Source organism: Aythya fuligula, chromosome 3 (genome assembly GCF_009819795.1).
Source record: "Aythya fuligula isolate bAytFul2 chromosome 3, bAytFul2.pri, whole genome shotgun sequence".
NCBI lineage: Eukaryota > Metazoa > Chordata > Aves > Anseriformes > Anatidae > Aythya > Aythya fuligula.
Window position 1 is genome coordinate 33,651,395 of NC_045561.1, and position 16,961 is coordinate 33,668,355.

At 38.6% G+C, this 16,961-nt stretch overlaps 1 protein-coding gene across 1 annotated transcript in view; it reads left to right on the forward strand.

Moving 5' to 3' along the window:
• Positions 1–16,961, forward strand: part of ZFAND3 (zinc finger AN1-type containing 3) — a 134,266-nt gene that overhangs the window by 105,796 nt on the left and 11,509 nt on the right. The window contains exon 6 of the mRNA XM_032185198.1: positions 10,766–10,936. Coding sequence (XP_032041089.1) covers positions 10,766–10,936 — 171 coding nt within the window. The remainder of the gene's footprint in view (positions 1–10,765; positions 10,937–16,961) is intronic.

The window sequence follows — 16,961 nt, forward strand, 5'->3', positions numbered from 1 at the left end:
GTATTTATTTGAAATTAACTTTCACACATACTGGTTCCTAGGTGCACCTTTCCTCCTATGCATTGTGCATAAAGTGAGGATGCCAGACAGTTGAAGTGGTCAACTTGACAACAAATGTAACGTGGCTGTGGAAGCACTATTTCATATGCTATATAGAAGGGATTAGAAATACCCACAGGCAATGTTTTGAGGATGTTTATAAATGTGCTAGTAATTCCTACTTTGGGAATAATCCCCTTTTTCTAATCTTTCTGTTAAAGTCATTTATGACAGGCTAACACAGGTCTTAAAAAGAAAATAAAACTACTGTTTTAGAACAGGATAAGTAGATGAATACGATAATAACTTAATAACTTAATAATATACTTAATAACATTTGCCATTTTGTTCCATTGTATTGCCCAAAGTTGTACCAAAACAAATGAATGTTCTTATGAGCACATAGGGCAGTCAAATGTGATATCCATGTCAGTGGTGCATCCTTTATGAAGACAAAAAAAAAAAAAAAAAAAAACAACTTGGAAACAAAGGATTGCTACTTTGCCATTGGGTGGTCTGTCAGCATAGCTTTATATTCAGGGGCCTTGTGCAGAAGGTGAGATTTGGTGCATACTGGTTTAAGTGGCAGAAAAGTGTACTGATTTAAGTAGGTTTGGATTATACAGGGGTGTATAGCTGATGAGAAACTAGCTTTTTCTCCCCTGTGAGGAGTGGAAGAAAAGCACTTCAATACTATAAAATTAAAAAATAATAATTCAAACCTTTATCAGGAAAAGAACAAAAGGTCTCCTGGCCTGTATAACATTTCAGCAGATGGTGAGGTACATCCTTCTCTGCAACTCCAACTATTTGATAGCTGTCCCATGCTGTCAGTTCATTCAGAGTCAGACTGAAATTTTTCAGATCCAGCATCTTAATGGAGAAGGTCTTCCAGATACTTTGCTGCCCTTATTTATTCTCTTAAATCACGCAAATTTATCCTCTTATATTCTTCGTGCTCTTTAGGTACATACTCGAACCTTCCTTTTTCACTTCTACTTCACAAAATAACCTGTGTTCAGCTTTTTTGATTACTTCTAAGTCCATTCCTCATCTTTCGCTTGTCTTAATCTCTTTTTGCTGCTCTGATTCAAATTTTTCATCTGTTTTCGTAATGGAATTTGGGGTATGAAAATAGAAAGCTGCATTGGAAGTCGAACAACTTTGAGGATAATGTGCATAAGTCGAGAGGACAGGCTGATCTCCTGGAAGGAGTTCACATTAATTTGTAAGCCAATAGGAAAATGATTTCAAATGCCAAATTAAGGGCAGTACCAGAAGATGGGAGAATAAGATCAGCTGTGTTAGGAAGAGCATAGCTGACAGATGAAGGAAAGAGGGTTTTGCCCTCTCATTAGCCCTGGAACAGGCACCTATGAAGGCTGTGAAATGTGTATCTTTTGATGAGTTTGTTAAGCAGGGACTGTGCAAGCCTCTCAGCAACCTGACCTGGGTTTTAGGGTTACCCTGCTTAAAGCAGGAGGCTGGGCTGGGGGACCCACTGGGTCTGATAGGTGGTTTTCAGTTTGGTGGGCGATATGCTTGTCAACTACCAAGCTGTAGGTTTTCAAGATTTTTACCTTTTAAAATCTAGATAAGAGTACATGTTTGTATTAAAGTCTTGCAGAGTTGTGACAAAGGATTTGTCCTAGGATCTGTTGAAACAGTAGTTAACTTTATTCTTTATATATATATATATATATTGAATAAAATGAAACAAACTTTTATATCCATTTTTGGTAGTTTCAGGCCATGATTAGTTTTCTAAACTATCATGACCTCTCTGTGATCAGTTTAACTGACCTTTGACAGCTGGTTAGTATTTATTATTAGAGAATATACAAATAAGCTTATTTGGCTTTATGATCCCAGCAGCTCTTAATTCTTTTTTGCATTGCCAGCATCCACCCACAGACTGTTAGAAAGCCATCATCCCCAAATAACAAAATCACAGCTGAAAACTTCAAATAACCTGCATTTGCGTTCATTTTAGGGACAGAGGAGTTGGGGTCCTATGTCCTGCATTTCCCACCTATAACCCCATCTTAAAACCTGGTAAGAATATCTGTTGGAACAGGACTGTAGGAGATGGGGTTTGCTTTATTCCCCTTTGGGTTTGCCCAGTGACCAGACGATAGGGAGAATGCTGCAGAGAACTATGGCAATCGCTGACTTCAGAACCTGCAAGGGCCTCTGCTCCTGCCAACCTGAAGAACCGAGCTGTTCCCACCCCAGTGTGTTGCAGTTAGTAAGCAGCACCTCGATCTGATCTGTTCAGATCCAGAAGACGACTTTCTTATTGGTGGGCTTGAGCAAATGAGACAGAGAGCTTTGATAATTTTTCTTTTGGTATTTTATTGCACTCAAGGCTTGTTCAACCAGTTCAGCATTAACTAACTGGCCCAACACATATTTAAAAGCACATGGCCACTTAAATTTGCTAACTACTGATTTCAGTGAGCATCAGAGAGCTTCAAGTACACGGTTTCACTATTTTCTGTTTAGAAATTAATTTTCATGAGGACCTTAAAATTATATGGAAGTAGTTTTAGTCTCTTGGAATTATGCTAAGCATGAACAGGGGAAAGTATGTATCTTAACACAAAATGAGAATTTTCTTTCATTCTTTTTATGTTCACTGGTTGTTATGCAAATAAGTTGCTTAATTTTCCTATTCCAGTTCCAAATTATTATCCATAACAGAAACTTCAGGGAGTAACTGAGGAGACCAGCATCCTGGGGCAAAAGAAGGTTGAAAACGAGCTAGGTGTAAGACACAAGACAGGATACCAGGGCATGTAGTGTTGCATCTTCTTATGGCTGTTGATCTGTTCTACATCCCTCTTTGTGGAGATCTGGTCTTCAGGTTAGTGTAGATGCTCCCAGATATCCCCTTTCTAAACAGTAAGAGTTTCCCATAAAAGCCTGACTTCTGGTGTATCGGAGACAGCAATAAGGTGTGCAGAAACTGTATTCTGTGCCAGGACAGGTTGTGTTTTCCCCATGGAATTGCTAGGAAAAATAACAATCCAAATATAAACTGCTTTTTATGTTTTGTTTAAAATAACTGAATTGAAAACAAACTTGCAGGTAGATAAACTGTACTTCTCAGAATTCACAGTTAATGCATTCGGTAAAGTACTTATCAAAATACAAGAGCTTTCAGGTATTTTTCTTAACATTAGTCAGACAAAGTCCTTGGAATGATAGTCTCTCATCGCAAAATTTCGGTTGCTATTGGCACCACCCAGCTTCTGCAGTTAATGACAAATAAGGTTTTTTTGAAAGATAAATATTGAAAATACATATTTTTTCACTGCTAGCAGGCAAGAGTTCTTTACAATTCCTCTTCTGAATCGGTGTCTTAGCCTTGGAAAACCCTCATTATGCCAATGGGGGAAGGGTGCGCTCAGAAAAACTCGGTGTATGAGTGAAAAATAACAGAGCAAGTAGTTTCTATATAGAACGGGGTTTAGGCTATTAGTTTGAAGAATTACTTTCCTGAATACTGTGTACCGTTTGATTGATGAGGACATAGCTGGAGTATACTACTAGTATTTTGAAGCAGAGCAGCACTGCTTATTTATGCGCTCTTGAATCGACTAGCAAATCTGCAATATTTATAGCATTACCTATTCATGTTAATCCAATTTTAGAGAACTTCACAAAGCATAAGAGGGCTCTCAATTAAGTCAGCAAAAACAAAACAGCTTTTGAATTTCCCATTTTACCAGAGCCAGTGTAAGCTTATTTGTACATTTGCACAAATGTATTCATATATGTAAATATGCATATTTGGATACTAGAAAGTAGGCTTCAGGTGCTCTGGAATGCCTGGGATGTTTGATTTGCTTTCATAACTTTTTCGTTGCGTGTTGTAGCTTTTTTCTTCCTTTTTTTTTGTGGTTCTGTTTTTCCACTTAGCTCTCTATACTTGTTCATTATTCCTTCATTTTATAATCCCGTTCTTATGATTCAGAGTTCAACGTCACCAGAATCTGTCATTGTCCCTCTCCCAGCCCTAACCCTAAATTGCTAAAATACGTTATTTAAAATGCATGAAATATAAACATTTTCTTCACATGTTTACGCTCCCAGCAGGAGAAATGGGCAGCAAGCAGGCTGAGTGCTCAGCAGGACAGGCTAGCCTCTTCAGCCTGCACAAACTGCTCTGATGTTGTGGGCTCCAGAAGTTTACAGACCTCACTCTTTGACGTGACTCAGGGAATGACCCCCATTGGCCTAGGTCTTTAAATGAGCAAGATCCTTCCTCTTCTCAGCAGCAATATGGGTGGCCAGTGCCTTACAAACTGTTCCAATGACTTGAAAAATGCACTGTGCTAATCCATCAAAGGAACTGGACAGCGCGGGTGCCCGAGTCCATTCAAATACTGCACTTGTTTGAATTAATGGGTGTATTAGTAAAAACGCTTAAGAAATAAATTAGCATTTTCCATTAACTGAAGCCATGCTGACATCTGAGAGTGTATAGGGAATGGAGTAAGGCAAGAATTTAACCATGTGGCAGATGTAGTACAGGAGCCTAAATACGAGATGAAAACTAATTCACTTCTTGCTTAATTTAGCAATTATGAAATTTCTTGACAAGAAAGAATAATATGCATTTTCTCACTCTAATTATAACTTGCATAAAATGCATGCAGTATCCTATGTAGTTCACTGTCTGTCATGCTATTTTCAACTTGCGTTTTGTTCATCTAAGTTACCAGATTAGTCTCTTCCGTTTCATTAGAGATGGCAGTTAATAGCCTCATTAAGTTACCCTGCAGTTACAGCATGCTTCCTTTTGACTGATGGTAGTACCAACAACACAGGCTTGGAGGAAAAAATGCAAGAGAGCTGAGAAGGAGTTAGTGCATATATTTATATATTAGTGCAATATATATATATATATATATATATATATATATATATATTCATCTTTCCATCCAGAAATTACATAATTACAGGATAACTGAGGGTGGAAGGGGCCTATGGAGATCATGTAGTCCTCACTGAGAGCAGGGTCACCTACAGCAAGCTAGGCACCATGTCTAGTCAGACTTTGATCACCTCTGAGGATGGAGCATCCACAACCCCTCTGGGCAACCTGTCCCAGTGCTGGATCCTACCCTACAGTTTAAAAAATAAAAATAAAATGCTTTATGTGTAAATGGATAGTTACTAAAATTAATGTTTTGGCAGAGGGAGGCGGGAAGGGGAGTTTTGCTAGCAGAGTCTGAAGAACATCAGTGATATTTCAGATGTGGAATGTCTTACAGGAACTCTTTCCATTGTGTATCTCAAAGAGCAAGGTTTAAAGTTGTTGGTTTAATTGCTGTAGGGTGGTTGGTAGGTTTTGCTCATTAGGGCTGTAGGAAACAACTGGTGTTGACTGGTTTTGTTAATTGGCATGGAAATCATAGTTTCTGTAAAGCAGCTTTTGGGGGTTACTTACAGTCTTCAGTGTGATTTCACTGGGAGCCTCCTGAGGCACAGAAGGGGTTGGTAGGACTTGACTTCCGTAGGGGGTATCCTATAGCCTCTTGACTCCACCTCGTGATGGGACAAATGAGCTTTACATCATCGTAACTGCTTTTAAACTCTACGTGGGGGGGGGGGAAATGAGTGAAATGGGGATGCTAAAGGTACTGCAGTGATGGTAGAAAAGAGGTTGTGTGGTTAAACGTTCCTGAAGGGCCTATGTGAGTATTTGAGACATCTGTCTGCAGTGTTTTAAGAAAAGCTGAGGTGAATTCACACAACAGATTCCTTGTGAGTGCTTCCAGAGAGGTGTACGCTTCGGTTTGTGACACAGCTCCGACGTGCAGCCTTGATTGCACAAGGGAACAAGATGCTCATCTCGATGTAAATACCAGAGTTTCAAAATAAGTGTTTTCACAGCATGAAACAGCAATGGGGAGGAATTGTTGGGGTCATCGCTGGCAAACTGCTCGGAAGATGTTAATCTTGAATTTCTCTGTCTTCATTAATAGTCAACAAGCAAATGTGTTTTGGAGTAACTGTGTTAATTTTAGGTTCATTTGAAGTAGAGGAGATGATTTTAAATAATGATTCTGGTAAATGTAATAGGAAAGATTTGTAAAGATGCAGTTTCCTCTAGATTAAATTTCTAATGCATAGTCAACATGCCGGGGAATTAAATAATCCCTCATCTAAAAATGGAATAATGAAGAAGAAAAGAGGGGGGGGGGGGCAAGAAACTGGAGACAAGACATTGCTCAAACTTAAGTTAATCCCTGTTACGTGGTTATTGGCTGTGACTGTGTGAGGTTCTTCATGGACAGGGGTTTTAACAGCTCAAGCTCCTTTTAAAATGGTTTCAGAGTAGATGGCAGTGATGTTGGAGGGTTCATTAATTATTGCTGTTACTGGTGTTTGGACAGGCAGTCAAGATCATAAATGTCAGTCTGTCAGTGTGACGGGTTCTTTATGAAAAGAAGAAAACGTGATTGAGTGCCTCAAAAGCTGTCATCAAACCAGAGATGAAACAGATTCATTTCATTCTTGAAGCAAGCAGCAACAGAGGAGGGCTTCTTTTTCCCTTACTAGTCTCCCATCTCTTTCTTCCTGCCTGTTACCTTTTCTGTGCACATGTCTCTGCTGGGCTTACAGCTCCCCACCTCTCCCCAAAATGCCATGAAAGAGCCACCGTGATTGTTAGCGAAGCCAGGGGCATGCAGCCCGCACGCTCCACCTTGACAGGAGATTGAAAGATACTGGGATTTGGCTCTGACAGTTGTAACACAATTTATTTGGAAGATTTTGAGGGGGAACATGAATAATAAAGACAAGAACAGTGACAGTGAGGAGCAAATGTGAGCTGCTGTCCAAGGCACAACACAATTTCTAAGAACGGTACTCATCATTTCTAGTCAAGCCTCCAGTTTAAATCTTGCTCAGATGAATTCATCCTCGTATTTCAAATGGGAGCTCAATAAAAAACACCATAATGAGACATACCTGCATCCTCGGACATAGATTAGAATAATAATCCTTATTTCTTGACTCCAAAATTAAAGTTGCAACAGGGAAGTGATGATGGCAGTTACTTTAGCTGAGAAATTTCTTTGTGAAATTTCTTATGTCTATTGTTGTTTCTCTTCAGAAAAAAAAAAAAAGTTACAATTTTTGACAATTGGAGGTAAAAGGAAAGCATCCCTTTTTTATCTCAGAGGATTTGTTGGTTTAGGTGTAAGCCTAAAATGCAAGTTGAACGTGGAAAATGTTTCTTAAAAGCAGAGGAAGAGGTAATTCTTGTTTCTCGAATCAGCCTTCTAAGGAAAACCGTCACTGACTGAAAGAATCCTCTTCCTTAGCCATTTTTGATTGCTTAATAGTTTATACTGAGAGTCTACTCTTAACTCTAGTTGCAGCACTTTATCCTGTTCCTATTTTTTTCTGCAGTCCAGGTAGTAAAGCTGGGAATGATAATTGCCATTATCCATTAGCTCTCTGAAATCTCGTGTTGCAAGATTGCAGGTGCTGGAAGCTGTATTTTGCATCCAGTATTGTTTGCGTCAGTATTGTGAAAGGCAATGTGATGTGCAAGGAAAAGCACACTAAAAGTTCTGATTTCTGCTCTGTGCTTTCTCTTCGCTCCTTGTACCTACCCATAAGAAGATGTATGCACATGTATTGGTCCATTTTGCAGTGAGTATTAGCTTGTGCGTTGAGGGCGTTGTGCAGTCGGTAGCGGGACTGCTGGAGCTGTCCCTGAGAGTTAGGCTAAGTTAGCTCAGTGTTAGCTCAGATGCACATTTAAAAATTAGATATGTAATCTTTCATTTCTATCATATTAGTCAACTTCTGTTAATATTCAATTAGTCATTGCCAATTAACAGGAAATGTATAATTGAATATTGTAATTAAAGGGCTACTAGCATGACTTGAGGTAGCTATTTTTCTCATTAAGGCACATGACTTCATTAACTGATTAGGCACTGGTTGGCTCACATACATGAATTCCATATTTGGACTTATAACAGGCACAGCACCGTGTTTTCCATGGACTCAGTACAGAATGCAAAATACACTTTTGAGAAGTACGAGATCGGCGTGTGCTTCCAAAAGGAGAGCAGTGTGGGAGGCACCTATTTCAAAATAGCATCATATCTGTTTCCCTGAGTGATGAATTAACTACAAACTGTGTAGCTCCCCACCTTTGGCAAGGGGGTGGGCTGTGGCAGCGTTTTCCTGAACCCTGCCTCTCAGCTCAGTGACAGTGTATGAGTTGTGTATTGAAAGGTGCACCCTGCTACATTCAAAGCTAGCCCACTTCCCTAGGCACTCGGAAAATAGTTTATATACGATAGGATGGCTGCCTCAGAGTGTGAGTCGGGATCTCTGCAGTCTATTCAGAGGAACTCTCTCTTAAATCATCTTCTGCAGAGATTTAATTAAAGCCAGGACCAGTTGTTCCATAAATGTGTTAATTCATTAGGTGCTACTTTTCATTGTCAGCGTTCCTGCACAGCCAGGCATGCAGAGGTGGAATAAGTTAGGTACTGAATGTTAGTTTAGCCCACATAAATGTATTTTGTAAGGTGTAAGCTGTAATCTATGACAGTGATCAAAAAGAAGGCTATATTGAGACATACATCAGATAGAATTATTGCAGCTTAATAAAAACTTATCACCTGTATACAGTGCAGAGAAAGCTGCTCACTTTTCTGTGAAATGTGAGATGTGGGGAGTTTGTATGTATTGAAAAACCAGGCACATTTTCAGCATGTCATAGCAGTATGACAGAAAGAAAGAAGACCCAAGTGAGGCAAGTTGCATATTTATAATGGCTGTAACATTGGATTCCAACAACTGTAAAAATACTTGAGATCTGAAACACAGGTAAGAAAAGTGAGTTAGTTTCTATTGCATGTGAGGAACCAGGGAAAGTTAATGGAGCGTACCCTGGAGAGGGAGAGGCTAGCAGGTGTTCCTGGTCCAGCTGCAGTAGATACTTGGTTTGGTAGAAGTGCGTAAGCAGTGGACCAGATAAAATCATTGAAATAACAAGGATATGGGCAGTGTTTTAGCCACAGCAGTTATTTCTGCAGAGTGATACCTGGAAAATTACTGTCTTTCTCAGCTCCTGCATTGGAACGTACTTTGCAAGAGGTATTCAAGTTAGCCTTAAGGAAAGCACTTCAAATTCTGAAAAATGTTCATGGATAAGCCAGGACAGATAACACAAAGCAGACATCTCTTCCGTAATCACAGGACACCATGCGACAGAAATCTGAAATAAAGGCAAAAACAAGTTTGATAGGGTAGAGCCCTGACGGAAAGACAAAGTTACTGTGTTATTTGTAGATTACTTTCCTTTAAAAACAGGTTTAAATGAACTACTGCTTTGTTTTTTTCCTTGATCACCATCTTGCGCTGGAATGCTGACCCATTGCAGCAATGGCTTTCAGCAATTGGTCTCCTTGCAACACTACTACAGACAATGTAACTTTTAGTACAGTTGGGATTAAAATTATTCTCAGTTTCTATTAAAAAGAAATACGGACTTGAGTCAGCTCTGCACAGCCTTGGGAGGGGAAATGCCTGTCCGACCTGACCTGACTCAGACTGCAGAGCAGCAGATCTGCTGAAATCCACTGCCTCCAATATGCCACAAAAATAAGGTCTGGGCATTGCAGGTTCTAGCCAATACTGCACTTTTCCTTCAGGACTATAGAACCCCAGCCAAAACACTGTACATTGTTTGGAAAAAAAATAAAATAATAATTTTATATATAAGAAAGAAAAAAGCAGCCCTGTGTTGCCTGGAGTAATCACATTCCTGAACTTTAACTTCTTAAAGAAACGTGCTTTAAAAGGGCCTTTCTTAGGTTAAAGGCTAAATTTGAGAGTGGTAGCAGCATACCTTGAACTCTTTGTTAGCACCCGTGTGGCAACTCTGACCCACAACAAAATACCAGCACGGATCACTGATTTGTTTGTTTTTAATTAAAGCAGCACCTCTTGATTTGTGTCTTCGCAGAGAAGGATGTTTTCCATAACTATTTTCTTACAAGCAGAATATATAGATTAAGTTTTTAATGCAAATGGTATTCTGACTAATTCTTTCAAAATGGCTGGCACTTTGGATTTAGAGCATGCATGTACAGGTTGGTCTTCATTTGTATTGTTGGTGTATACTAATTTACATTTAAATTGTTATCCATGTGGAAAGAGGGGGAAGCATGGTATGGTGCTTTCATGTAATGCCTTCAGTCATAAGAGAGACAGTTTACATGCTGTGCCTTAAAAATCTTCCTTCTGCCCAGGGAGGAAATAGGTCGAATCTGCTTTTGATTGTTTTTCATCAGAAGCCTAGTTCAGTTTGTTTGTAGAGGGAGAACGAAGGCACATAGGAGAAACTAAATGAGATGACAAATGAAGCCTGCGATTGTTTAGGATGGTTGCTACTCTACATGCATCTGTATGCAACCTAGCCATGGCTGGAAGGAAGTTAATCAGTTCACTTTCTGTTCGGTATTGTCAACAAGGAGAGGTTCTTACAGGGAACAAAAATAATTTGTCCCTTACTTGATGCTGATGGTGATTGTTCAGAAAATGTATGCATGCGATAGAATGGGAAGTATCAAGCTGCTTGGTGGTGACCCCAGCTGAAAGCAATATACCTTCAATCTGCCCGAAGGGATGCCTCAGCGAGGAAGTTCTAATGTTTTTCCTAAAATATTTGTGAATACAACAGATTCACAGTCGGAGAGTGAGGCTTCTCCTGTGAAACGGCCACGGCTACTGGATGACAGTAATGACAGGCCTGAAGAAACCAGTCGATCCAAACAGAAGAGTAGACGCCGATGCTTCCAGTGCCAAACAAAACTGGAGCTAGTACAGCAGGAACTGGGATCATGTCGCTGTGGTGAGTACTGTCTGTCAGTAACCTCTGGCTTTCTACCACAGCGGTGCTCAAATCCATATTAAGAGGTGGAAATACAGGGAATCCTTGCGTTTTACATCTTTCAAAGGTATCTTAAATAGAAGCTATAACTTCCACTGGTGGCAAAAAGTTATAATTAGTTCCTGTCTGTCTAATTTCCCCTTTAAAATTTTAGCCCTGCTGTACTGTCTTGTCTCAAGAGATCTTAGATATTAATGAATTAAGCTTCAGAAGTCCCTGTAAGGCAGAGGAGTGCCATGCTCACTTGACAGAAGAAACACAAAGCGCATCAGTGGATATGCAGAGATGACAGGTTTCTTACAGAGCTTAAAGAAACATAGGTCAGCACCTACATTATGCATTTTATAATTACATTAGTATTAAAAAGTTGAAACAAAAAAAAAAAACTTCTAATTGAAAATGTTTTTCTTCTTATGATCAGCTAAAGAGATGGGTGGGAGAAGAATTGTTCACGATACACTTAATATCTCTCAGCCTGACTTCCGTAGTTGATGACGTTGTTCAGCTAATTGAACTGAGGGTGATAATCTCATGCTGGTAGCTAATGTGGGGTTTCATATTAGATACAAAGAATTTTTCTGGAACAGTAAATGTGACTGGATTCCAGAGGAGATGCTCTCTCCTTTATGCAACAGTTGTGCCTATAACTGGTTTATAATGTGCTCATCGGAGCTAGTGATAATGCACATGGTAGTTTTACCTGCCAATTATTTTTTTTCATATAGTCATGTATTGAAAGCTTACACTTGCACTTTCTGACCATGTTTGCATTGATACATTTGGAGAATTTTCAGTTGCTTTATCATGTCTCAGCAGGGGGATAATTGCCAAAAGATTTGCATAGGCAGGTGCAATTCACATTGCGTCTGTGCTATGTAGAATATTGTATGAAAATGTTTTCTGAGTAGAAGGCAAGTCCATCTGAACAAAGTGGGAAAAGAAAGGATTGGCTAAGCTGTTTACAAAGACTGAGATAATGAACTCTCTATTGAATAAGTAACATCAAGTGGAATGATAGAAAGCTGAAAAAAATCTATGTCATCCTTTGTTCTTTTCTTCAATGTCTGTCTGTCTGTAACCATTAGAGATAACTGCTGTATGGTCTTTTGGACATAAGACAGGCTTTATTTCAAACACTGGAGCACCACCATAGAACTAACACACATTCTCTCTGAAGCCACCAAACATGAAACTAATGACTGTAATACTGAAATTCTTATTACGGAAATCATGTCTGGATACTTTGAAGTATCCAGTGAGAAATATATATATATATGTGTGTGTGTGTGTGTATATATATATATATGTATACATATATGTATATATATATATGTATATATATATATAAGTATTTTAATCAAACTGTAGAAATTCAGTACTATCAATGACAGTTTGGTTTGACTCTTTCTACTCAGACTTATGGCAGCTGTTTCTGCTCTTCATCTGCTTATGTCACATATCAAATGAATGAGGGTGCCTGCAAGTACCTTACTGACATAGACAGAAGAATCTTCCCTAATATTGGGAGTAAGAGAGCAGTACAAGTTTGGGGAGAACTGGAGAGAAAATGTTATTGTATATGTTACATCATTAATCTTTCCTTCACTCTAAAAAATGGGAGCTATGCAAGAGCAATGAAGTTGAAAGCAACTTTCAGAAGTCCTTCCATTGATTAATAATGTTTTTAAACTTTATTAAATAAGACCCTTTTGTCTTGTCAAACAGGGCACAACCTGCTTAAAACAGAGCAGCGAGGGGGCTCATTCTTTAAACCTAAGACTTTATGCCTGATCCTGAGTTATTTGGGGAACTGCTGTGTTGGGTCTACTGTTTCTTGTAAGACCTGTCCAGAGAAAGGTGGTGCTGTTGAACCCGTTCCCTTGACGCTATGGGGAATTTTATGCAGATTTGACAGTGCCTCAGGGCTTTGCCTTGAAGAAAAACAATTTACTACTGAGTAGGGAGTTCCAGTAAGGTTTCTTTAATATCAAACTCAACATTTTTCAGCTGTAGAAAGGATTGTTTATTTTTGTGCACGCATACACACATACTTGCAAGAACTCTTTTCATTCTGCTTCCACTCTGTACAAGATATTAACTGCTGACAAGAAATTCACATCTCATAAATAATGCTTAAGAACCATTGCTATATAAATTGAATGTGTTATGAATTGTGATGGGCCTTTTTGTAGCGTTCTGTGCCTAGAGCAGGAAGAACAGAGGATGTCATTTTCATTAATTTCTAATGAGGTGCCAATTAAAGGCAAGGAAGGAACTCAGAAGGGAAGAGTCACAGAGCTCCCCTGAATCCTGTGCCCTGGGGCTGTCAAATGAGCGTGGTGCCAAGCCTTCTCTGAAAGTTCCAGTAAATTACAAACTCATCTAGAGCACACACAGACAAATTCAGCTTCCTTTTGATCTTCAAAAGAGCAATTTGTAAGACGAGTTCTGAGCCTTTTCACACAGCGAACTGGGAGAAGTGATAGGAATTGTTAATTGCTGATGCACTTTGCAAGCTTCAGTGAGAAAGAGAAATTTTAAAATGAGTTCTCATTTTGTGCCTCTCTGACTGGGTAACCTTTAAATCAACACTACTAGAACAAAACCAGTTTCATCTGAAACATTTCTAGATGACAATTACACCAGGCATGTTTTCCAGACAGCAAGATTCTCTAGTTTGGGTTGGACCTTTCAATAGTTTTGTGTCTTACGATTTATAATGCCTATATTGAAATAATGTATTTATTTAATACTAGCTGTAGCAGGCAATTGGCTTTCATCAAGGAATTACAAGGGTCATATTCTTAAAGTTGCATTCTATTATAGCATTTCCATTGGAAGTGTAATAAGTCGTTTGAAATCGATCAGCTAACACTTGATCTCAAAATTAAGTCATCAGTTCAGCGATGTGATAAGCAGGCAGACATCACAAACTCGGTTTAAAACTAGGAGCAGTGAATTTGGCAGTAAAAGTAGCTATATAACACGTTCCTGGAAATGTAATTTGGACAAGGCAGGTTTTTACACTATATATTTATGGGCCTTATCTTAATTATCTGACTCGATAAATATCGCTACTAAATAAAGTTGTATACATTTTTTAAAGACTCCAAGTTGTAAATTTCTAAGCCATGGAAGCTATTTGCACTGGAAACACTGCTTAATTTTATGGTAGAGGCGTAGTATTGTACAGCAAAAAAATAGTTCTGGTATCACTTGCTTTTTAAGGGCAAAACACAGAAGTCCTTAGTGGTCTTTAGTAGTGTTGGAATTATGTGAGGCATACAAGGATGTTCTAGGAGCTCATTAAAGGACTTTCACATCTGTCGTGTTAGATCCAGTCCAAGTCAGCAATTAAAGAGAGATGAATACAGTGTGCTGGCTCTTCGGCAGTTTGGTATAGAATGATTTGCTATTTACAGGCCACATCCTAATAGGCATGTCTGTAGCTCAGGCTCCACCTATGCAGAGCTGGGTTTAGTTGTATCTTGCAGTCAATGGAGTGGCCAAGATAATGTGCCCTGGAAACTAAGTATATCTATATTCTGGTAGCAGTGCCTTGGAGAGATGTTGCTGATCTGGTCGTGTGCTTCTCTGATAGGAATCTATTTTTCTCTGTTTTTTTTTTTTTTTTTTTTTTTTATCCTGCCTGTTTTAGGCTTTGCAGTATACAACGTGCTGGGCTTGTCAGAGATGGCATTGAATGTGACTTTAATGCAAACTGGATAAATTCCTTATTAAAGTTTTATTAGAAGTTGGTGAAATGCTTCATCAAGACGTGATCAAAGTGGATAAGATTGCCTTGCTAAAATGGTTTCTAGTTCTAACATGTTTAATAGCAAGGTGATTGCTGCAGCCACAGCTTAGCAGCACAGAAAATCAAAAGATTGCTTGAATAGTTTATAACTCAATTTGTACCAGACTAATTTGTGGTTTGTTTCCCATAAAGTCGTTGCATACAAACACTGACAATTGTGCATCCTTTTCTGAGAGGGAACAGAGAGAAAGGAAAATACAGAAAAAAGGCCACAGTAGTACAGGGTGCACATGCTGCATAGTGCAGATGGCTAGAATGACAAATTCATTTATACAGAAAAAATGAAAGAAAGTAAAGAGAAGCTAACAATTCATGTCAGGTCGTTGCATAAATGTCTACACAGGTATCAATGCACCATGTCCCTTTGTATGTGAACAGTGATCATGAGGAAAGCTACTCATAGGAACAAAATTGCAAACTTGATAAGTCATTTGAAGAAAGTAGTTCAAAGGAAAGCTGACCTTCAGGTGATGAGGGACTAAACCTGTTGGAAACACATTTATCTTGCACAAGAGAAAAACTAAAACCAAACCAACATTGCATCTGTTACAAAACATCTTGCATCCTAAGCCATCTCCTGACTTAAGTCTGCTGGGGTTCTACAGATAATTTGCCACTTGCCAACATTTGAAAAATATATGTATATTTTGTTAGCAATGCAAATAATTTAGGTGGCATTTACTCATTAATGTTTTCAAAGGAGATCGACCATCACAAGAAAACATTATGAATGTAAAAATCTGAAGGGAAAGAAACAATGCTTTGTTTTTGTTTGTTTGTTCATTGTAAATATTTGTAACATTTTCTTTCCTATTTCAAAAGCTTGTCTCATATACATATATACCTATACTTGTATACATACATGTACACCCAAAAAGCATAGTTAACAGGTATAAAAAAGAGAGTTCTGGTTTGTTAATATGCTTATTTTTACACATCCTTATTTGTATTTCATATCTGTATAAATATACAGCAGCTTGGTAGGCTTCTTTTTCTTGCCACTGTTTAAAAGTGTTACTTCACTTCTGTTCACTCAGCGGAGAGGTAAGAGGGAGATAGGAACAGACAGGCTCCTATCAAGCACTGAGCATTTCTGTTAGCTATCAGAAACAAAACGCATTCACGCAGAAGAGATTTTACCATTTTAACAGATACTGTGGCAGCGAGTCTCACTGTGATTCAGTAACAAAACAGGTGGAAGAAAAACAGCTGCAGATTCTTAACTTGTATAACAGGGCTGCTTGTTCATAAACACAGGAGATGAGGCATTTGTTTGGATTGTGCCAGAATAAATTTGGAATGATTTGATTTACTCAGTTAATTTAGAAATTATCTTCAAAAGGACAGGAAGAAAGAAACAAACTTGAATAGATAAGCAAAAAGAAAAAAATGCTCTGACAATTGCTTGATCTCTGTACAAAATAGTCCAACATGTATTGAAAATAATGCTTCTCTTAAAAGTTACTAAAATACTAAATTATGGTTCCATTACTCTGGAACCTTTTTGTATGCAGAAGAATTTGCGATGGTACTGGTAAATTCACTTTCCAGATGGGTAAGGTTTATCTGGTACAAGCCAAAATGTCTTCAGGACATGATTATATATTGCTATAACAGATGTATAGTACTTCCATGGATTAAAATTAAATACACGCATTGCTTCTGGAGGTTGAGTCAACCCGCTCATTAATAAGCACTAAAGGAAAAATAAATCTTATTAGTAACTGGCGACATGCTATAATTCTGCCTTTGCTGACAAGCCTTGCTGCTGTGACTTGAGATGTGCCATATTCAGCTGACTGATGTTGGCTGGGCACCTCAGCGGTTTGCTCCCAGAATAGTACTTCTGTTTCAGCCACTCCAGGAATGCCTAGCATCTTAGCTTACATTGCTGCAAGCATTTTAAGAGTTTGAATTCAACCTCAAAGGAATTTTTTCTTTTGTTTTATTTTATGAAGATAAATACTGAAAAGATGGGGACTAGGAGCTGTTAACTCGTATTGGTCTCTCGCAGTAACACGTGTTCTGAAAATCCTAGAAATGAACGGTGAAAAGCAGTTAATTTGCTGGCGTGTCGTGGGTCCCAAAGATGGGACTCAGAAAAATGCTGTAGTGTCTTTGTTTCAGAAAAGCTGTCCGCAGATTTAGAAGTGCAAAGGGACTTCATGA